Source organism: Podarcis pityusensis (genome assembly GCF_964106645.2).
Source record: "Podarcis pityusensis genome assembly, chromosome: 6".
NCBI lineage: Eukaryota > Metazoa > Chordata > Lepidosauria > Squamata > Lacertidae > Podarcis > Podarcis pityusensis.
Genome location: NC_138030.1, coordinates 10,185,884 through 10,208,214, shown reverse-complemented (window position 1 = coordinate 10,208,214; position 22,331 = coordinate 10,185,884). Strand labels below are relative to the sequence as shown.

The 22,331-nt window shown below is 41.4% G+C and overlaps 1 protein-coding gene across 3 annotated transcripts in view; it reads left to right on the top strand.

Annotated features, from left to right (window-relative positions):
* Positions 1 to 16,558, top strand: part of OSBPL2 (oxysterol binding protein like 2) — a 66,914-nt gene extending 50,356 nt beyond the window's left edge. For all 3 annotated transcript variants that reach the window (XM_081011345.1, XM_081011344.1, XM_081011343.1), the window contains 11 exons: positions 1,179 to 1,254; positions 2,075 to 2,209; positions 2,923 to 3,020; positions 4,685 to 4,867; positions 6,688 to 6,795; positions 8,181 to 8,270; positions 8,890 to 9,013; positions 10,109 to 10,228; positions 11,921 to 12,044; positions 12,785 to 12,875; positions 13,927 to 16,558. In XM_081011345.1, the coding sequence (XP_080867471.1) occupies positions 1,179 to 1,254; positions 2,075 to 2,209; positions 2,923 to 3,020; positions 4,685 to 4,867; positions 6,688 to 6,795; positions 8,181 to 8,270; positions 8,890 to 9,013; positions 10,109 to 10,228; positions 11,921 to 12,044; positions 12,785 to 12,875; positions 13,927 to 14,029 (1,252 nt within the window). In that variant the 3' untranslated portion in view covers positions 14,030 to 16,558. The remainder of the gene's footprint in view (positions 1 to 1,178; positions 1,255 to 2,074; positions 2,210 to 2,922; positions 3,021 to 4,684; positions 4,868 to 6,687; positions 6,796 to 8,180; positions 8,271 to 8,889; positions 9,014 to 10,108; positions 10,229 to 11,920; positions 12,045 to 12,784; positions 12,876 to 13,926) is intronic.
* Positions 16,559 to 22,331: the final 5,773 nt, after the last annotated feature.

The following is a 22,331-nucleotide window of genomic DNA, read 5'->3' as shown; positions in this document are numbered from 1 at the left end:
ACTTCCTGGGAAGAGAGGCTTAAATACATCTACAGTGGTACCTCTGGATACGCACACCTCTGGTTGCGTATCCTTCAGGACGCGAATGTGGCAAACCCGGAAGTATTTTTCTGGGTTTCGTCACGCGCAAAATTGCTGTACCGCGGGCATGTGCAGAACAGGCATCTCCAGTTGTGAATTCCTCAGGATCCGACCGGAGCTCCAGAACGGATCCTGTGTGCAACCGGAGGTACCACTGTATATACACAACTTAAGGAAACGCTTCTAAGAATTATGATAGGGAAGGGAAGCAGAAGCTAGCTTACTTGTGGGTGGTACTGCAGCCTGAAACATTTCTGTTTGGTTGTTTTTAACAAAAATAATTCTCTCTCTAAAACTTTGACCTAATTATTTTTGAAAAGAGGAAAACAAAGCAGCTTATAACAACAGCAGCAATAACAAAACTAGCAGCAACTGTTGGTTTTAAAGGCTGTCTCCCACATCATCACTTGAGAACACTATGGATAAATTGAAGATGGGGGAGTCACATCTTTTGGAAAGCAGCAAAATGAAGTTTTGTATGTTTGTTTAATCTCCTTGACTAAATAAAATGGGGATGACTCACTTGGTTGTGTACAGGCACTTGTTACTTGCCATATGTAAGCAAGTGAGAACTCAAGGCTGCCACGTCATGTGAACTGGCCTGGAGTGGCCTTGGTTAGATTGCTGCCTGTTAGCTTTAGTTCAAATAGAGTGCTCATATTCTAGTCTAATGCAGTCAGGTGACCTTGTCAGCCTAATTTCACTGTCAAGACTTTCTCTTGCTTTCTTCTGCATGGTTAATACTAGTTCTAGAACCTGCATTTATTTTACTTGTACGTCAGTCTCATTCTTTTGAATGGATCTTTCATTTCAAGTAGATATACCTAAGATCACAATCTTAGAATCAGTTTCTTTGTCTTTCCCTCTGGGTGTATTTAAAAATGCATGTAAGCAGTGAGAAGATTGTTCTTGCAACATCATAAAGTTGTGTGGTTTTGACAAAGTGCTGGAATCCTGTATAATTGATTGGAGTTCTGCATGAGTAAGGACTACATTGTTGGGACTTAGAAGTGACAGTTGCAGATGGATGCTTTTACCAAAAAGAGTTCAGTAGTGGTTTTAACCTGCTATTCTCTTTCCCCCCCACCCCTCTACAGAACATCATTACCTGCACCAATGTTCACTAGGAGTGATTTCAGTATCTGGAGTATCTTAAAAAAATGCATTGGACTGGTGAGTTACTGTCACATACTGATGTAGTTTACCTGATGCTTTTGATAAAATTTGCATTGCTTAGTGAGGGCAAAGGTCAAGTTTGCAGATGCAAAATAGAAGTACCAGAACTGTTGTGGTACAATGCAGAAAGCAAAGAGTGAAATTGGCTTGTTCTGTTATCCATGCTGAAGTACAAAAATAGTTTTGTAAATGAAATAGCAGCACTTTGACTCTTCTGGTCCTAATTGCTAATTTTTCCTCTTTTCTCTCTTATTCCCCACCTTTTAAAGTCTTTTTTTAAAAGTTTCAATCTTTTTCTTTAAATGATTTTTGTGACGATTTGGTAGGTAGTCCTGATACAAATTAAATCCTTAATGTATTGCTCCGTGTTGAGCACACATTTGAAATATTTCCTCAGACTATGCTTTCACATTACATTATTTATGTATCTGTAATTATAATTCCATATTTTGAAGATACTGGTCTGTTACTGTGGATCAGTCCCATGAATTGCCTAATGTAGACAGTTACCCAGCATTGAGAGGCAAGCTAGCAGGTGATATTTAACAATAATATTTCTTTTACCTTTTTGTGTTTTCTTGCCATTAGCACACATGACTAGACATCTGGGGCGTGAATGCTTATTGTGATAGTGCAAGCTTTCTAAATTTTGTTTTAACCACATTCTCTGTATATCTGCTGCTTTAGTAGGAGGCTGACAGTGATTTTTAGCTGATGTCTCATGCTCCATTATACACCATGCCTCTGCATTTTATCATAGTTGCTCAAGCCCTTGTTTCTTATTCATATTGTATGCATTTTCTCTTGTACTGTTTAGGAGCTGTCTAAGATAACCATGCCCATTGCCTTCAATGAACCCTTGAGCTTCCTCCAGCGGATAACAGAATATATGGAACACACATACCTCATTAATAAAGCATGCAGTCATTCAAACTCGGTAGAAAGAATGCAGGTAATGTTAGCTATCATGCAGCTTTGTCCTTCAAATTCTTTCCATCGTGCATTTAAGATGGCTGGCTGCCTGCCTACGTAGAGAGTTGTGGGGGCTTATAGGAAGCAAGCTTATATGACTGTCCTAATAAGTTGCTTATTTGAGTGTTTAGCAATTTGCAGTAAGTATCATGAAAAGGTTTTATGTTCAGGTCACTCAACCATTGCAGAAGCAGCACCTTTTCAAAATTATTGTAAATCTGTCACGAACTGAGCTAAATGGCAGAATACCAGATCCCAGAGGTAACAGTATAGAAATTAAAATCCCGTAAAGGATCTTTTTGCTTTATTAAACCCCAACAATTTTAGCACTCATAATTTAGACATGACTATCCTCACAGCACTAAAAACTCTTACAAATATAGAGGTTAAATGCACCTAATTCATGGTGACACCAGGTGATGAACCAGTTGGTGGCCCCATCCACTTGTCAAATTGGATCAAACTCTTGACACTTGGGGAAGCAAAAGGTCCAGCTGGAAGAGGTTCCTCACCTGTGGCTTAGAGAGAAGATTGCATCTCCAGAAGCAATTGGTCTTTTTTGTTTAGGGAACATTTAAACACCATTTGAGAATAGTAAAGGAAAAGTTATTACAGCATATAAAAATCATAATTGCCCATTTGGGATTGCCTTTTGTTTTACATTAAGATTCCTTACCACTATGCTTTTTGCAGGCTGTTGCTGCTTTTGCAGTTTCTGCTGTAGCCTCTCAGTGGGAGAGAACTGGCAAACCCTTTAACCCTCTTCTTGGAGAAACATACGAATTAATCAGGTGAGAATACCAACTTTGTCAGAGTCTTGTTTTTCCTTTGAGATATACCGTATTTTTCGCCCCATAGGGCGCACTGCCCCATAGGACGCACCTAGTTTTTTTGGGGGGGGGGGGGAAATAAAGGAAAAAAAAATTATTCCCCCCCCCAGGCGCGGGGCTGGCGCGGGGGAAGCCCGAGCTTCCCCCGATCCAGCCCCGAGAACAGCCTGCTATCTGCAAGCCTAGGGACGCCAGCGGTAAGTCGGGCCGGTCTCCCCAGGCTTCGGAATGCAGGCAGCTCTGCACAGCCATCGGGAGGCAGGCGCGACTTCGCGCCCCGCTCCCGATGGCTGCGCAGAGCTGTGCTCGCCCCGGGACTGCAGGCAGCTCTGCGCAGCCATCGGGAGGCGGGCGCGACTTCGCGCCCCGCTCCCGATGGCTGCGCGGAGCTGCGCTCACCCCGGGACTGCAGGCAGCTCTGCGCAACCCTCGGGAGGCGAGCGCGAAGTGGCGCCGGTCTCCCGAGGGTTGCGCAGAGCTTTCTGAAGCCTGGAGAGTGAGAGGGGTCGGTGCGCACCGACCCCTCTCGCTCTCCAGGCTTCAGCGAAAGCCTGCATTCGCCCCATAGGACGCACACACATTTCCCCTTCATTTTTGGAGGGGAAAAAGTGCGTCCTATAGGGCGAAAAATACGGTACACATTCCAACTGGCTTGAACAAAATGGGTTTTTCTAGGAGTGTAAAGTCTGCTTGGTCTTTGTTAATGTAAACTATTTCAAATGTTAGCCAAAACTCTCTGATCTGTATCAGATATGCTGTTTGACCAGCCATCTAATTGTTTAGAAATTGTGCAAAATATGAATGTTAAGAAGATTTTCTTGAGGTATAAAGAGGGTGCTCAGGAGGGCCCCAGACTATTGGGGCTGCTTATGAACTACACCATAATCTCCTACTGGAATCTTTACTGTCCTTTTATGGCATTTCTGTATGGGCTCTGGAGTGGGGGATTTTTGAAATCCCAGTCCCCATGTTGACTACACGCAGGCTTCTCTAGCACTACATTGTTTAGCTGATGGTGTGGATAAACATGGATGAAGGGTGTGGAAAACCAAATGAAAGGGGTTGTATCCATTGTTGTGCTCCACACCTTGGTGGTGGGGGTAAGAGATAAGGGAGAAAGTCCCATTGCTCAAGCAAAAATCCTTGCATGTCCCAGCTCCTAGGGGCAAAGGCAGTTTCGGAGCCCCCTATGTTTTTTAGAGGGAGGCTGGCCCCCTCAATGTTCAGAGGGCATTCGGCTCTTCAGGATGTCACACCGGGCCCACTCAGTGAACTCTGATTGGCAGGGTGCAATACCGCCCAAAATATTTGCCTGTGTATGTGATAGTACGTTGTGTTGTTTTATATTCAAGTGCCAAGCCAAGAATGCCATAAATTCCCATGTAGACATGTTTTTGTTGTATTAATGGTATTGTATAGTTTGCTGGTGATGATATTGGTACTTAATACTCAAGTATCTACCTCATCACAGTGCTTAAAAAGGTTTATCTACTAATAAGTAACATGGGTAGTGGGGCAGAGTTATTTCCAGCTGTTGTAGGGGAGAGCAGTTGGATTGTACAGCAGTAATTCAGAACTGGTATTCTGTCTCATTTATACTGATCATTGCCTTTTCTTCTTTGTAGGGAGGATTTAGGATTTAGGTTTATTTCTGAACAAGTCAGTCATCACCCACCTATCAGTGCTTTTTATTCAGAAGGCTTAAACCAAGACTTCATTTTTCACGGATCAATTTACCCTAAACTGAAGTTCTGGGGGAAGAGTGTAGAAGCAGAGCCACGGGGAACAATAACATTGGAACTCCTAAAGTATGTATATATATTTTCTCTTGTTACCTATGTATGACCTCCAAACTGTCTCATGTAAATGCATAGTATATTGTGATCTTTCTCTGGTTTGCATAGGCCTGTGAGTAGTTGAGCTTAGGTAATTTGAGGGTTTTTTTGCAGTGTACTAGGAGATGAAACACATATACATAAATTACAGTGTGTGAATTGGTTGAGATTTCTGCAGATGATGACACAATCACATGACTTCAACATTTGGGCCTCATTCCCTACTCCTCAACCCTTAGGCAGTTGGCATTTATTGAAACAAAGAAAGTGAATTCTTCTGCTTCTTAAACTGTTATGAGATATGTGATCAAGAGCTCTGCTGTATTATGGATGACACAAAGTTATCGCTGTCCTGGACTTGGATAACAACTGGTTCAAAATAGGCATCAATTGATTTAACAGTTTGGTGGTTTGCTTTGTTGAATATCAATAAGAAAATACAAAGGACAAACAGATAAGTCTGAGCACTGCTGGGATACAAAAGATAATAAACTACTGAGATGCTTGACATACATGGAAAACAGAATTTAGAAATGATACTTTATGTAATAGCTAAAGTCAAAATAGAAAATATAGACGAGCTTAAGAGCCAAACAGCAAGTATTTCTGTACAGAAATCTATTTGTCTCAAGAGCACGTTTTACAGTTTAAGCATTCAATACTCAGATTTAAACCCTCACATGCTACCTGTATGTTGTTGCTGAAATCAATATTCCAGCCATATTTATTGATCTTTCACACACACATTGTGTGTGTGTGTGTGTGTGTGTGTGTGTGTGTTCAGGCTCTCCTAGTCCAGGAATTATTGAAGCTATTGCACCAGGCATAGCTGATAAAAGTTGCTTCTAGTCACGGAGGCTACCTGGGCCTCCAGTGACAAAGCTGCAACCAAAAGCACCCCTGCCCAGGGCAGGCAATTTGCCAGTTTCTCAGAATGTTGTTGCACCATTTTGGAGGCATATTCCTCAGTATCAAAGGTCCACACTGCACATACAATCAAATGCATGTAACAGTAGCCCATGAGTCCATTTTAGATTACGAAAAGGTGCTTCCAGTGAAGGGACTAGGAAGTGATGAGGGGGTGGTTAACCCTTTCCTCATTCCATACTGTCCCCTCAATGCATCACGCAGTTTTAAATTAACGTGCATTTCGGAACCCAGGAGGGTAAATCTTGCAGGTGGAGATATTGAAAATGGGAAAGGCATGGGAGGAAAGAATTAAGAATTCTTTCTCCTTGCCACCTACCTGCTCTTGATTGTCCTCACAAGTAGTGATGTCTGTCATCTAAATGGGTATCTAAACTGCTGTTATGTTCATAATATGTAACTTGGTGTAAAATTATGAGATCTTGAATTCAATTACTGCATGTTTAGAGGTGAAATTGCATGTTGATTACATTTAACATGCTTCAAGAGCTTTTAGTAGTAGAAAAGAGAGAGATTTGACAGAAGTGCAAGACACCGGCGATAAACACCTTAGCAGAAATAATCATTTCTGTCTGCTGATTTAACTCAAGCTTCTTTTAGCAACGGCTCTCAGCAGATACTACCCACATATTCAGATTATTAAGGAACTTCAAACAAGCCTCTTTTCTTTCATTCAATTGCTTATTCGCCTTCCATCTGTTCAGAACATGGCACAATTACAATGACTGAGGGTGAACATTGCAGAGACCGCTACAAAAACAGGAGCTGTTCATTGGAAAATGATCCGGAGTGCTTGGATTCTCTTTTCAGATTCTCTGCTTTTAGCGTCCCTGGTATCTGATAGGCCTTTCTTCTCTCCCCCACAGACATAATGAAGCTTACACATGGACTAATCCTACTTGCTGTGTACATAATGTAATTATTGGCCATCTCTGGATAGAACAGTATGGAACAGTAGAAATTATAAATCACAGGTATCCTTTATTTATTTTATTTCATTTGTATTCCCAACTCTTTACCTTCACGGAACTCAATTTTTGCCACTATGTGTCATTTAAAAACTGGAAAGTGGAACAGAGTACAGTGGTACCTCGGGTTACATACGCTTCAGGTTACAAACTCCGCTAACCCAGAAATAGTGCTTCAGGTTAAGAACTTTGCTTCAGGATGAGAACAGAAATCGTGCTGCAGCGGTGCGGCAGCAGCAGGAGGCCCCATTAGCTAAAGTGGTGCTTCAGGTTAAGAACAGTTTCAGGTTAAGAACGGACCTCCGGAACGAATTAAGTTCTTAACCCGAGGTACCACTGTACTCCTATCTTACAGTATGTATAGATTAATGAATTAAAATAAAATACTTCTAGCTCCATTAAGTGGCACAATTGTAATGAAGTCCAGTTTTCTTCTGGTCACTTGGGGAGCAGTTAAGTGATAATGATTTGAATGGGTGTGTGCTATTATCTCCTTTGTGTTTGGTAGAGATGTTCCTGTGTTTGAAAGATTTGTTGCTAATTTGGAGGTCCGTGTCTGTGATCTGCTTCTGCTGGAATTTTTTTTCTGAGCATTACCTCCTTGACAATTTCGCCTGTATGGATTTTTATGTGGGGTCCAACCTCTCAAGCAAATATTTTTTGGCCCCCACGATGCCACTGACTTTTGCAGCAGTGGGTAAAAAAATTAAAATTAACCTAGCACTGGGAAGGGTGGAGCCCAGTGCCCTAATGAGGAAGCAGATTATCCCCTATACCATTGTCAGATGGACCATTTGATGAGCCGAAAGGACCTTGCATTCCTTGGCTAATGTGCATGGATCTTCCGAGGAGCAGCTTGTGGTGTTGGTGTGTCCAGTATGTAGGTGGGTGAGAGAGAGTGGGGTGACCACACCCACCGCTGGGATGCAGCCCCCAGAGAGTTGGCGAAAGGAGAATGTGGCTCCCAGACCCAGTTATAAGCTTCCTGTCATTCATAAAGAAGCCTGAAAGTTTGGTGCACTCTTCTTTGCTTATATTTCCCTTTTAATAGCTCTTGTACCAAACCTTCAGACGATGACTTAAATGTCATGGAGTTGAAATTCATGCCCAGGGGGAGCAACGGAGATCTGTTGCCATTTTTCACAAGACAGCAGCCACAATCCCTCTTGTACATGCATACCTTTCCATCCTTCCACTTTCCTTTTTACTTGTACAGCATGACATTGTATCTTAAACCTGTTGTTGAAACTCTGCATGTATGGTTGTAGTGATCCCAACACAGTGACTACCAAAATCGTGCTGGTATCAGGCAGAAGGCTTTTACAAGAACTTTGTGAGGATTCAACACCAAGGAATTAATCTGTTAACTACACTTTGTTTTCCTTTTGCAGTACTGGAGATAAATGTATCCTTAACTTTAAACCATGCGGTCTGTTTGGGAAAGAGCTTCACAGAATAGAGGGCTACATTCAGGACAAAAAGTAAGTCTACGTGCTTGTTTACGTGTTCAGGGATTGAGCTCAGTTGTCCTACTCTAGTTTGAGCTCGGCTAGAGGAAAATTTGAGAGGGAGTATGCAGACATACCTGGCCACAGAAGCTGATGTAAATCAAGCTTCTGTAATAAACATTTGTTTGAAGAATATGTTACTGACATCCTGGGTGGAAAATGTAAATATAAGGTTGCTTAGTAAACCTGCAATATTCCCTTCCCTTATTTTATTTTACCAGAAGAAATAATCTTAGAGTGGAAGTTCAAGTTGAACTCTACAAAAAACACACCCTCGTATTGCTCTCTTTCCCCTGCAATTGTTTTGATCACTTCCTGTGTCCTGGTGGTATCATATTGTTCATTTCCACACACACACACCCATTTGTTGCCTTCTGATGGTGGGAAGGATAAATACACTTTTTGATGATATTGAGATGCAAGTGACTCGTCTTCCATGTTACAGAGGAGCAACAGTGAGCTCAATAGGGTGTCATTTTTAGCAGCAGCTCCTTGCTGAAAGTAACATGCAGTTCTGCTCATAGTTTGGTCTGAACTAAATACAGTCTGGGCTTTAGTTATGTTCAGTGTTATTATTTTTCAAAATAAACAGTAAGAAGAAACTTGCAGTGATCTATGGCAAATGGACAGAATGTTTGTGGTGTGTTGATCCTTCCACTTATGAAAACTACAAGAAGAACGAGAGGAGAGGTGGTGACCAGAGGAAACCAAAGCCGGTAATGTTTGTTGATGTTGTGATGGCAGGAGGAGGACTTAAACTCTTAAACTTAAACTCTTCTACTTAAATGAGGTGTTCCTCAAAAAGGAAACATTGGAAGGAACCAAACTGATGCAGTATTAGGTGGACTGAGTAAAGCTTATACTTGATTATCTTTGTGACAAGGGTCCAGATCTTCCAAATTAAAGTGTTTTGTGAACTCCCACAGACTTCAGTATCTGCCTGGAATGAGCATTAGGAGAAGCTGCTGTCCAAGTTTAATCACATCTTATCATCTTCACATTAGATTGTTAAAAATGAGAATGCTACTGATGCGTTGGGGTTTTTTAGCTGTAAAGCTGTAAATTGAGGCTATGCTGTTCTGCGACTTTTTCTGTTTGGGCATATAATAAACCCTTTAATAGAGCCCCTCTGTGAACAATCTCAGGTTTTCATTTTGTCTCCCGCTTCTTCTGTACTCTGTGGATTGTAAATCTCCTGGGATCAAGAGCTAGATTTTAATGTACCAATATCCAATCTCCTTTCTTGATGTATTTGTGTTTTGGGAGTTACTACCTGTTATTTTGAGAGGGGCCCATTCTTGGGCCTCAGTTTACATACGGTTCTTGGGGGGAAATGACTATTTGCTTGTTTGTATGAACAAAAACAGAAGAAAAGAGAATAGAGGCTGGAAGAGAATATAAAAGGAGCAATGAATAGGGTTGTTCACACAGCCCCCATCCGAACTTGTCCTGGAGTCCTGATTTGGGGCGCCAGATCACCACCTACCTGGGGAACACCAGCTACCTGGGGAACACCTGGGAATCTGGCCCCAAATCAATTCAGAGGCAGGGCATATGTTCAGTTAGGATTATTTTACATCTTTCCTTTAAAAAACAAACAAAACAAACAAAACCTAATTAACCATATGCTGCAGGTAGGGGAAGGAGAGGCTGTGTCTTGTCCTTCCCTGGCCTTGCTCTATATCACATTTAATCGGGATTTAAAGCCCTGATAAAGCATGAGAATCAAGAGGGGGGCAGGAGAAGAGATGCTGTGTCATTTTGAACTTGACATACTTCTTACTTTCCCTGAACTATGTCTTTGTTTCAAGAGTGATGATCCTGATAATGATGAAGCAGATGATATGCCAGAGATCCAAGAGACTGTGCAAGTTGTACCTGGCAGTAAGCTACTTTGGAGGATAAGCACTAGACCACCAAATTCATCCCAGGTAAGTTGCTTATTAATTGGTATATTGGGAGCAGGGACATAATTCAAAAGACCTAGTTCAAGTAAGGTAGACTAATCACACTACAACAATCAGACCAAAGGCCTATCTAGTCTAGCATTCAGCTCTCACAGCAATCAGCCACATGCCTACTGTAAGAATTTGTGTGTGTGTGTGTGTGTGTGTGTGTGAGAGAGAGAGAGAGAGAGAGAGAGAGAGAGAGAGAGAGAGAACCTTTTGTTACTCTTGAGCTCTGCTACAACCAAATGAGAGAGAATCTATCTTGACCTTTGGACTCTGTATTCTTCCTATTAATAGTGTTGTTATTAGATGTTTTATTTTGCCTATCATGGAAGGTTTAAGGAACACCAGGTAGAGATGGTTACCAGTACTCTTTTATATTACATTAAAAGTGTGGGAATTATAGGGGGAAAGGAAACTCTGAGGTCATTCCAAGCTAAGTAGTTTGCCATGCTGCCTATTGATGTACCCACATAATATATGTGGCTCAACCTGCCTCAAGATTATTTTTTCACTATCTGTACTTTTTTCCTGTTTGGCCATAATGAGGATTGGTAGTACTATGGCAGAATGAGAGAGATAACTGAAATTCTGCTGATTTAAATTTGGATATTAGACACAAGCTTTTCCAAAATGCCTTAATGCACAAGCATATTCTTCAGTTGTGCAAAAATGCTGTGGCAGGTTGCCAAAGACAATATTTCCGAGCTCAAAAAGTATCCCACAGCAACCAAACAGTATTGATCTCCAAAACTGATATTTCACTTTGATGGTCACTTCTTGCATCATCTCTGTACAAGACACAATAGAAAACTCCATTTTTTGGACTGTTTCCTGTGCTCGTTCCCTGTAGCAGGGCAGACATCTCTAATATTGATGATCAATCCACATTTTGTGCTTGTGGACTGAAAGGATTCCATTTGGCTGCTGTGTGTTTTTCAATGGCAGGACTGTTGTTAATGGGCTTCCTTTTGTGCTGCTTTTGCTGTTATGAGAGATGTGAATTTGCCCCCCCCCTTAAAATAGAAATGACCTCTTCCAGGTCATTCTCACATTGCTTCTGTTCTGTGTTTCATCATCTCTGATTGCCTTGCCATCTCTGTGTTCTTGGGCAGACGTTGCTTATGATTCTATTGGAGGTGTTTTTGATTTTCCGGTTGCTTTTTTTGGCAAATTCAGTGTTCAACCAGTTCATACAGGACTCGGACAAATGACTCAGCAGTTTCTCCTAGCATAGTAGGCTGCAGTCCTAACTCCACTTACCTGAGTATAACCCCCATTTTATGAAACAAGACTTACCTCTGAGTTAGGTTAGGATTGTGCTGTTAGCTCTCTGATAAAAGTAGGCCCTCTGAAGAAGCACAGCACATTTTGGAATGAAGTATATATGGAATTTAAAAGCAATGCTGTCTTCTTTGCCCCATAGCAGCTAATAGCAGTTTCCAATGAGGGGAGGGGGAGAGAATCACGTTGCATGAAAGGCTAAAGCACTTCTTCCTTCAGTGCTTCCCCTGAGGGGATCTCTACCCAAGCACTCACTGTTACTTTGTTTAGGAGGAAGGCTTGCTCGCTTATCTCTGCATAGCACTGGTGGGTAATGCCGTAGCACATCTTTATAGGATGCAAATGTCAATTCACCCTGACAATATAAACACATTTTTGTTTTCGTTCAAGATGTACAATTTCACCAATTTTGCCGTCAGTCTCAACGAACTAGAAAAAGGCATGGAAGAAGTGTTGGCTCCCACTGACTGTCGATTGAGGCCAGACATCAGATACATGGAGAATGGAGAAATTGGTATGTGTGAGTGGGTAGGTTTTAGGAGTGGGCTTGCCGGCCTGCCTGCCCATGCAGATTAGAAATTCCAAGCATTATATTCTGCCATTTTGCATGCCTCTTTCCTCTCATTTATGTTAATGCAGAAATTTATAGCCTGCCCTTCAGTAAGTTCCCAAGGCAGGTGGATGGTAGAATGGGCCTCTGGGGGGCGGGGAAGTAGTCACCCACGTAACTGCCTATGGACTACTTAAAGCTTCAGGTATCACATATTATAATAAAACTGCAAATTATAAAATGATACTCCGGAACAGCTCCCTGTTGGCTTAATTCCAGCCACCTTTCACCCAGCTTTGTCTAGTGATCAGGCTGCAGTGCTTTCTCTTTGATTCAGACCTGACAGTTGTGCCTTTGTAATCTTGCAGTCATGCTGCTGTGTTACTTTTTAGTAGAGCTGCTTTGGTGAATGGGAGGGTGCAGCTGTTAATGGATTGCGGTGCCTTGCTTCCTGCTGGCAGACCCCTCACAATTATGGGATTTGCCTTTCTGGGCAACTTGCTAAAATCAAAGCCTGGGCATCTTTCAGTGACCAAGTTTAAGGTGGTGGTCTGAGTTAGAATGAGAAAAAATTGCTTTGTGTTGTGAGCTTTCCTTAAATGTGTTCTTAAAACTATCTGGATTTTGTTTCTCTACCTTCCATTCCTTTGTACTTTTTCTCCTTATTTTATAAAGTAATCAGTCCCTATTAAAATGTCTGTTAGATCTGGCTAGCAAAGAGAAAGAGAGACTAGAAGAGAAGCAGAGAGCTGCTCGTAAGGAACGTGCAAAAGATGAAGCCGAATGGAGAACAAGGTAACTAGTGGTGGAAACGGAAACTGGCTGTGCAGTTAGGCTGTTTGCAGTTATGGCCATATGAAGATTACCACAAGTGCATGTTTGTTGGTAACATGCTTACTCTGAGGAGGGAGGCTGTTTGTGTGAACAGAGAAACTAGATGAGGTTGGTATAAGGATCAAAGTAGTGTAGAATCGGTTTGTGCAGTCTTTTTCCTCCTCAGAAATCCCTGTGCCTTCTTAATTAGCAGTATAGAGAAGCAGTGCAGCCTTTTCTGGTACTACTACAGCAGTGTGCTCAATAAGTGTTATTAATACTAATGTTAATAGTGCTGGCAACTGACCTAATGCTCAGATGGGTTGCTGAAGGGGGAACTGGGTGGGAACCTGCAAGTTCTCCTTAAAGCCAGTGAAAGGTCATAACTCTTTACCCTGGCATTTTACACTAGATAGATAGGACCTACTCTAGTTGTGATTTGTTTCAATGCAGTATTTTATATTGCTGTAACCCACACGGGGACCGTTTGGTGAAGGGCAAGTAATAACTCTAATCATACTCCAGTAACAGAGGCCATGCTTCTCTGACAGGTTAAGGTATGGCTGTGGGACCCTCCAGACTGGAGCATTTGTGTGGGTGTGTTCTGTGACACATCATTCACACAGTAATGGTGCATTAGCTGCAGATTTATGCTGGACCATCTGCACTCCTGCATTATAGTGCAACAAAAGCGGGTAAAATGAAGTAAGGCGGAACCATAGAAGTTACAGAATTTCCTTGAGGCATTTATAGGTCAAAAGTAGCACTTTGAATTGAGCCTGGAGACTAAGAGTGTAGTCGTGCTAGAATTGGTTTTATATGCTTGGACTGTCTTGCTCCAGTCGGCAATCTGGATGCTGAATTCTGCAACAGCTGCAGTTTCTAAACCATCTTCAAAGGCAGCTTTATGTATAACGCATTACAGTCATTTAGCCTGGAGGTTACCAGAGCTTAGGCAACAGTTAGGCTTTATTAATGTATTTTACGGTTGCACCTAACATTTCCCCAACCCACTGTCTCCTTTTTTCCACAGATGGTTTTATCAGGGCACCAATCCATACCTTGGGACTCCTGACTGGTTATACTCAGGAGGGTACTTTGATAGAAACTTCTTTGACTGTCCAGATATATACTGAAATCTTGAATGCAGTTGCTCCTTTGCCCAGGTTCGGCAGACTTTACTCCAGTGACTCTGGCACCGCCATGACCAGAAACCATCCTTTTTCTAAAGCTAAATTTTAATGAAAATTATCAGTCATCAATGAAGGAATTGTCACAATTTTGATTGCCAAAATGTCTCCCTAAAGCTGCAACCTGAAATTATCATGTTTCAGAGGAAAGTGGTTTGCACGTTTTTGTTTGATTCCCGCTTATTTGTCATTTTATTTTTGGCCAGAACTAACGCAGTGTAGCCAGAGGGGAGGCAGTACTGACTCCAACGTGTAACTTCTTAAATACAGATGATAGCCAAGGAATTTCTTAAGTGTCAGCAGTAAGAGATGCCTTTTAAGTATTCTGAACTTGGAGCAACAATGGTGAATCGGTACGATAGAAATATGCTTGTGGCCATTGGAAAGGTATCTAATGAGAATCGGAGCAACTGGAATTATTGGGAGTCTTCTGAATCGCCTGTAATTTTAAAAGTTTGACAAATATAGCATTAGGCTTAACTTGCAGTTTCGGAAGCTGTTACTCTGTTCTGCCTCAATTTTAGGGCACTGTGATTATCAATGAAATGAAGTACCTGTGATTTCCCCGCCCCCCAAACAAACTTCTGCATTGAATGTTGGGCATGGTTTGTAGGTGTTCATAGCAGGCACTTCCTTGTTTGAAGTTTCAGAATGTTTTGCTTTTAAAACACATGACACTTTGGAAATATTTATAGGACCAGGGTGCTTTGTGTGTAACATGTAAGAAACAACATTTTTCTTCTGTTCAGACATACCTGCTTTGACAGGTTGACATTATTCAGGATTTTTAGGCATATTTACAAACACACACTCCTTTCTCTTTGGATTTACTTGGAATGTATCTGCAAAAAGGTCATGATTTGGTGTGGTTTTTTTAATGCTTGTTCTGAAGCACTGACTGTGTCAGGACTGATTCTTGAAAAGCAATTCCTTCTTGCTACCTTTTGGCTAAAGCTGGATGATTTTAACGGAAGCTTTCATTGAACTTTCTTGAGAGTGGATTTATTTTTGCAGATTTAAACTTTGGGAAAGCCATATAATCCCTGAGCTATTTGAGTCATGGACAGGGGAGTGTTTTTCTGGTTATTTATACATTTCTAGAAGTCAGGTCAACATTACTGACTAGTTGTGGGCTTGAAGAAAAATCAATTCACCCATTTTAAAACATTTTCAAAAACAAATGGTTAAATTTGTGAAATCTATGAAATTAGAGAGAAGCTCCTTGTGAAATTCACTGTAATTACTGACATCAGGAGGGGTTGCAAGGCCAATTTAGTGATCAATTATGTGGATATAATATGAGGGGCTATAGCATTTTGGCTATTTTAGATTTACCACTTTATATATTTAAGGTGTCCAATCTGCTTTTCACATATATTTTGAAGCATCATACTTGCAGATGTCAACCCAAGACCTGAAATTTGAAGTGCATCTAAAGAAGTAAAGCTTTAGAGACGTTTATTTAAAAAACAGCTGTTGGGGTTGCATAGCTATTTTGTTGCAGTGCCCATGGAGCAGGAAATTTTGACTGCAGCATTATTTTAGTCACATTACATTAATATTTCCAGCAAAGAAGTTCCCATGAAAACATTCAAGGCAATAAAAGACACTACTGAGAGAACTGTCTTTGACTAGCGTGCCTTGTTTTTAGCACTAAACTTGATGTTGTCCTTGGGCATTAATCTGCCAAGTATTGCAGCTTCATGTTCTTTATTTCAGCAGGGCTTAAAACGTATGGAGAAAGCCCTTCCCTCAGGTCATCTGGACCACCCAGCTTGTGCCACTGTAGTTTGTATATTTCCCATTTCCCCTTGCAATGAATGAATACCACCTGCTTCCTAATGCTATGTTAATTGTTCATGAACAATTAATGCGTTGCTCATATTGTGCCCAGCATTTGTCCCAGTCTTGACAGCATTGAGTTTTTTGTTTTGTCTCCCTTTTCCCAACAGATAGCTGGCAGGAAGGAGGGAGGGAAGATGCCCACATTCAATTTCTTTCTCCTCTCTTCTGGCCAATGGTAGAGGAAAATGAATTTTAAGCCAATATCTTTATTTTTAAAAAGTTACAGCTACTCCCACCTTGTGCATATAGACAAGTTGTGGCATGCTACACTAATGCTTGCAAGGATTACTTTTAATTTTGAATTGCAGAAGAAATGCAGTTGCCCCAGCTTAAAGCTTAAAAATAAGTTGGCAAGGGATATTTTTTGCATCTCAAGATGAAAGACGTTCTCCAGTTTTTAAATATGTAACTGTTTAAAATCCATGCTTTATTTCCATTCGTATGCTCAATTTGATTTTTGATTTTTAAGGGAATAATTTCCATTACTTTCATTCTGCATTTGGTATACGTACATGTAAGTCATGCCCACAGGTTAGACCTCCTGCCCATCTTTCCCAGGTACACTCCTGACCACAATGGTGGTGCCTGCACAGATCCATTTAACACATAGTGGGAAGAAAAGTTGGTAGGTTCCAATCAGAGGATGTCTGAGCTGCCACCTATCCTGGAGAAAATAGTGGGAGGTTTAGTTTAGCAATTGCTACTCTGTAAATGATGAATTGCACTGAAAATGTTTGTTTATAAAACTGCAAACACATTTTCCCGCTTTTGTCTTTAATTTCTAACCTGCCTATTGCTAGGTCAGGAATTTATATAAATATAATGCACGAGAATAGATTCCGATTAAAATACACACTAAAGTTTGAGGCCCTTAAAAGCTTTAACTGTAATATTAAATTGCCTTTTAAAGAAAAAAAAGATAGTCACCTAGCTTGTTTACATTTAACCTGCACTTGTTATTGGTACCACCTCCATAACTTAAGCACTGCCTTACAAAGTTGACCATTTGACACCTCCATGCGAAAAAGCACTTTTGAAATTAATTATGTTAAATGTTAAGGTAGATTTTAACTTAAAGCAAATATTTTTTGTGGAGTTACTTATTTTCCTGGCTGCTCACTTTCCGTTGTATTGGTTTGAATTGTGGCTTGTGCACACATTAGCCCTGCTGGTCGGTATCCCCAGGCTTCGATGTGCAGATGGTTGCCTTTCTAAAGAAGGGCTTCCTTGCTGCTGCTGCTTCAGTGTTGGCGAGAATGCCGCATGCACATCCCCAACGCTTGTATGAAGCTGTCAGTTAACACTGAAGTAAACAGGGATGCTCTGCTGGCGCAAGGCTGCCTGTGCACATAATAGCTCTGTGGGCCTTCAGTTGGGGTCGTTGCTTTTCCTCTTGCTGTGCCCGAAGGTAGCTGTGTTTACTTTGTGTTAGATGCAATTAGAAGCAAGAATAGTAACACTAGACTACCTCTGGCATAGCACGATGGCAGTAGAGCATTAACCCTGGATAAAGCCAATTGCCGAGGGATAAATTCTGCAGAAATATAATGTGTCCACAAACCTTTGACAGTCTTCACCTGCTCCCACATCCATTTCCACACACAGTAGAATTGGCTACATTATTATTTTAACTGATTTGGCTGGATGCCAGACTTGCATGACACTATGAATAACTTGAGTCCTCTGGCAGGATGACATTGACTGAAAGGTATAGATACTTTTTTATTTTAAAGGAACAAAATATTTGAGATCCTGCTAAGAAAGTATTTGTTTTACCTTCTGACTCTGAAAATGAAACTAACTCTGGAAAGTGCACCTTCCTGATAGATTGAGCTTGGTAAAACTTTATTTTCACCAAGAGATATAAGTATAATTGGGTTTGTAGCTGTTGCACCTTGCCTACAATTTGGGATGGATCATAACAACGTACAGCTGCAACCATTTATTTTGCCTTATGGTACATTTACTAATCCATGGCACAGATTAAGAGATGAACCATGATTAGATTAAAATCTCCACACAATTGCATTTGCAGTCACATCTATTTTCTTTTGAAGTGAGTAATCATAAATTAATGAGCACGTGCATATGAGCCACAAACATGTTTCATTAGAATTTTGATACAATTTTTGCTTCCAAGAGTTCCATCCCAAATCTACAAAGGTTGCAAGAGGCTTCAGATCACAAACTGTAATATTCAGGTAGCTTGTGATTCTAAAAAACTTAATAAAAACTTTGTGATGTAATCATGCAAACAGTCAGGTGCCTAGTGTGGTCTTTAATCTTTCTCCTGTTTACTGTATTCTGTATTTTAATGTTGCAGATAAAATGTAGCTGTTCCTGTTTATGTAGTGTTTTAATTCTTAAATTAATTTGATAATGTACTGTAATGTTGCCTCTCAAAATACACATGTGCTTTCGGGTTAATTGTAAAATAAAGCAATATTTAAATTTATGTAAAGCTAACGGTTCTAACACAGAAAAAATGATTTTTAGTATGATTTTTATAGCATGGAAAAATTAAACTATATATATATATATTTCCCCTTTCCCAGTCCACTCTCTGCTGCTGCTGCTATTGCTGTTCTATTTTGCCTTAGTTATTTTGCTGTATCCCTCTTAATGATTATTTACATACCTGGTACAGTCTACTTGGAATTTCTGTCGTCCAAACCTCATTTGAAGCAAAACGGGCTTGCAAGAGAGCATTTCGCTGCTCCAGTTGTGCATGGTGTGCGCAAATGCAACTCCAAGTCACTTCAATGGGGTTTGTACTGGTGAGCAGTTCCTGGCAGATTGTGCCCACTGTATTTTTTTGCCTTATCCACATTGCATGAAAACATCAGAGGATAATAATAATAATAATAAATAAGAGGCTTTAGTGAAATGGATTTATTTTTATAATATTTAATAACTGTCAATACCCATCTATATTAACTATATAAAAAATCATATTTACCTTTTTAGAGAAGTCTGTACAGGTTTGTGGACATAAATGTTAAAACTGTAAATCTGAATAAAGGTTGTTTTGGAGAAGACAAGTTACTTCCAACTCTTGCTTTGTCATTGATTCTTAGCAGGGTTCCTCTCCTCCCCCGACTCTGACTCATTTGACAAATATTATTCCCAGATAATTATTTCAAAATAAGAGCTGGTAACACCTTTGCCGCATTGACCCAGCTGGAGTGGATGAAGCTCTGCTCAGTGCCAGCCCAGTAACCCTTTCCTTCTTGAATTAGACCCCCAATGGCACCCCCTCCCCGCTATTGCCAAGTTTTTTTAAAAAAACTTTTGTTGCTGCACTTAATCCCTGCCTGTCTTTCATGCGCATCCTCACCTGGTACCACCTGAAGCATGTTGCTTGATCCTGTGGCATGGCAGGGCCGGCCCTGATCCTGCTTTCAATGAAAACAACATGACCCAGTTAAACTGATCCTAGGGATGTGCCCTCACAACCTTTACATTGTTTATCATTTGTAGAGAAATGTAGTTACAAAGCTCTTGCAATGGTGGACCCAAGGACCTAAAAAACCACAAAAACTTGGAATCACATATGCCATCCCTGCATGTACCTCCCACTGCACAAACTGCTGCTGTAATGAAGTTGCCAACTTTAGATTGCCTGGACCTTCTTGTGCTTTTGCCATCTGAGTGGCAGTGGGAGAAGCGGTTCATATGCATCTTCTTCCCATTCTGCAGCTTCATGAGAGGAGGAGAGAAATCGTCAAGTTCTCTCCTGGAGCTGGTATGGTGGAGCATCCTTTATTTGTGAGGCCCAACTCCTGCACAAGCATATTGAAGGAGGGATAAAGAAATATCGCATCCCCATTGCCTCTACATGGGTAGGAGGCTTGAAGGATGGTACACAAATTGGATACAAGGGTGATGCAGTGGAGGAAACAACAAAGGGCACACCATCATGAACTTGAAAGTGTTAGGTTGTTATTATGATTTTTATTTTTTTAATACTGCTCTGTTTTAGAATTTTAAAATATATTTTCTTATTATTAAAGTGATGGGGTTTCAACTATGTTTTGGTTGCTTATCATCTTATCTGAGCCACTGTGAGAGCACCTGTGATACTGAAAAGGGTATTCAGGTTGAAATTAGTAAGGACTGTAATTTCAATACCAGGACACTGCCTCCACTAAAGAGAAAAGGGTTTGCTAAATGCCCCGATAATTCAATTCCAGAACATCCATAGTGGGATGAATATAAATTTTCCTGACTTGAGGAATGCATTGTCCACTGAAGTTTATATGATCAATTGCTTGTAGGATGGATCACAGAATAATGTTAAGAGGCAGTTGGAACTTGAGCTATGAAGCTTCCAGATACAGTGGTACCTTGGTTCTCGAACTTAATCCGTTTAACTCCCGAAACCAGTCGAAAACCAAGGTGTGGCTTCTGATTGGCTGCAGGTGCTTACTGGACTCAAGCAGAACCCGCGTCGGACGTTCAGCAAACATTTGCAAACCGGAACACTTACTTCCAGGTTTGCAGCGTCCGAGAGCCGATTTGTTCGACAACTAAGTCGTTTGGGAACCAAGGTACCACTGTAATATATTAACATATATCTTCTCTCAACCTACATGCCAACTGAAGGGAGTGTCTCTCAGCTTGTTGCAGATTGAACTCTCCTCCCTTATCCAGCAACCGGCCCTCACACCTCTGACCTTGTTTTCAGAGAGGTTTACAACCAGGCTGGATTATATATTGATATATTGACCAAAACCAGTTTCAAATCCATCTCGTGATATCGGTTTCATAATTTTTGAACTGGCAGTATATTGCGAATCGTGTGTGTGTGTGTGTGTGTGTGTGATGCAAAAATCACAATGTGGGAAAACCCATGAAGCCAGGCATTGCCTCTGCATAGCTCCATCCTTATTTCAGACATTGTGATATATCAGTATATTGCAATGTTTAGCAGTTGAGAACCAGATATTGCCCAGTCCTATGCCACACAATTTGTGAACAAAAAAAGAGAGGGAGGGGAAGTAAATTACTCTGCATTCCTAGGGCAATGGCCCATCTATTCCAGTACAGTGGTGCCTCGCAAGACGAAATTAATCCATTCCGCGAGTCTCTTCGTCTTGCGGTTTTTTTGTCTTGCGAAGCACGGCTATTAGCGTCTTAGCAGCTATTAACTGCTTAGCGCAGGGGTCTGCAACCCGCGGCTCCGGAGCCGCATGTGGCTCTTTTACACCTTTGCCGCGGCTCCGGGGCGGATACTAGCGAGGGGAGGAGGCGCATTGTGCGCCCCGACACTCCCCACTGTGGCGGGCGCTGTACTGGCTGTGACGTCGCATGGGGGTGGTGCGTGCGTTAGTCACGCACCATCCCGACGTCACCTTCCCGCCCGCCCGCTACATTGTAAGGGGCATGTACGCTGGTCACTGCATTGAAAGGGGGCATGTACGCTGGTCACTGTTTTGAAGGGGAGTGAAGAACACACACACACAAAAAGGTAACTTGTTAATTTAACGTTTGTTTCTATGAGGAGGAGTAATTCTGAGGGGTCAGACAAAGAAATAATTTTTAAAAAGTGACAAAAAAGTTATTTTTATAATGACGAGTTTTGCGGCTCCCAGTTTTTTTTTTCTTCAGAAACGGGTCCAAGTGGCTCTTTTTGTCTTAAAGATTGCAGACCCCTGGCTTAGCGGCTTTAAGAAAAAGGAAACAAACTCGCAAGACGTTTCGTCTTGCGAAGCAAGCCCATAGGGAAATTCGTCTTGCGGAACGACTCAAAAAACGCAAAACCCTTTCGTCTAGCGAGTTTTCCGTCTTGCGGGGCACCACTGTATCCCGTTCTCACAGTGGCCAGCCAGATCCCTGTGGGAAACCAGACAGCAGAACCTGAGCACAACAGCTCTTTCCCCTCCTCTGGTTTCCAGCAACTGGTATTCAGTGTGAGCAGTAGCCTTCATGGCTAATAGCCACTGATAGACTTATCCTCCATGGATTTGTCAAACCCTCTTTTAAAGCCACCCAAGTCAGTGGCCACCACTGCCTCCTGCCGCAGAGAGTTCCACAGATTAAACAACTTTCTGCTTGAAGCACTTTCTTTCATCTGTGCTAAACCTTCCAGCATTTAGCTTCAGTGGATGCTCACGAGTTCTAGCGTTGTGTGAGAAGAAAACCTTTACCCACTTTCTGCAAGCCACACATAATTTTATACCCTTAAGTGATGAATATTCGATTTACGAATCACTCCCCATATATAAAACACCCCAAAGCGAACCCCAGAGAAAGTCAATTTTTAAAATAATTATAATTTTGCCGTCTCTCATATAGCCTGAGGAGGCTGTGGAGGCAGCTGGCTGCCTCTCGGCCCCTTTATCGCACCCAACCCAGTACCGGCGCAATCCCTATGAAGTTCCAACGCGCGCCGCTAGAGGCC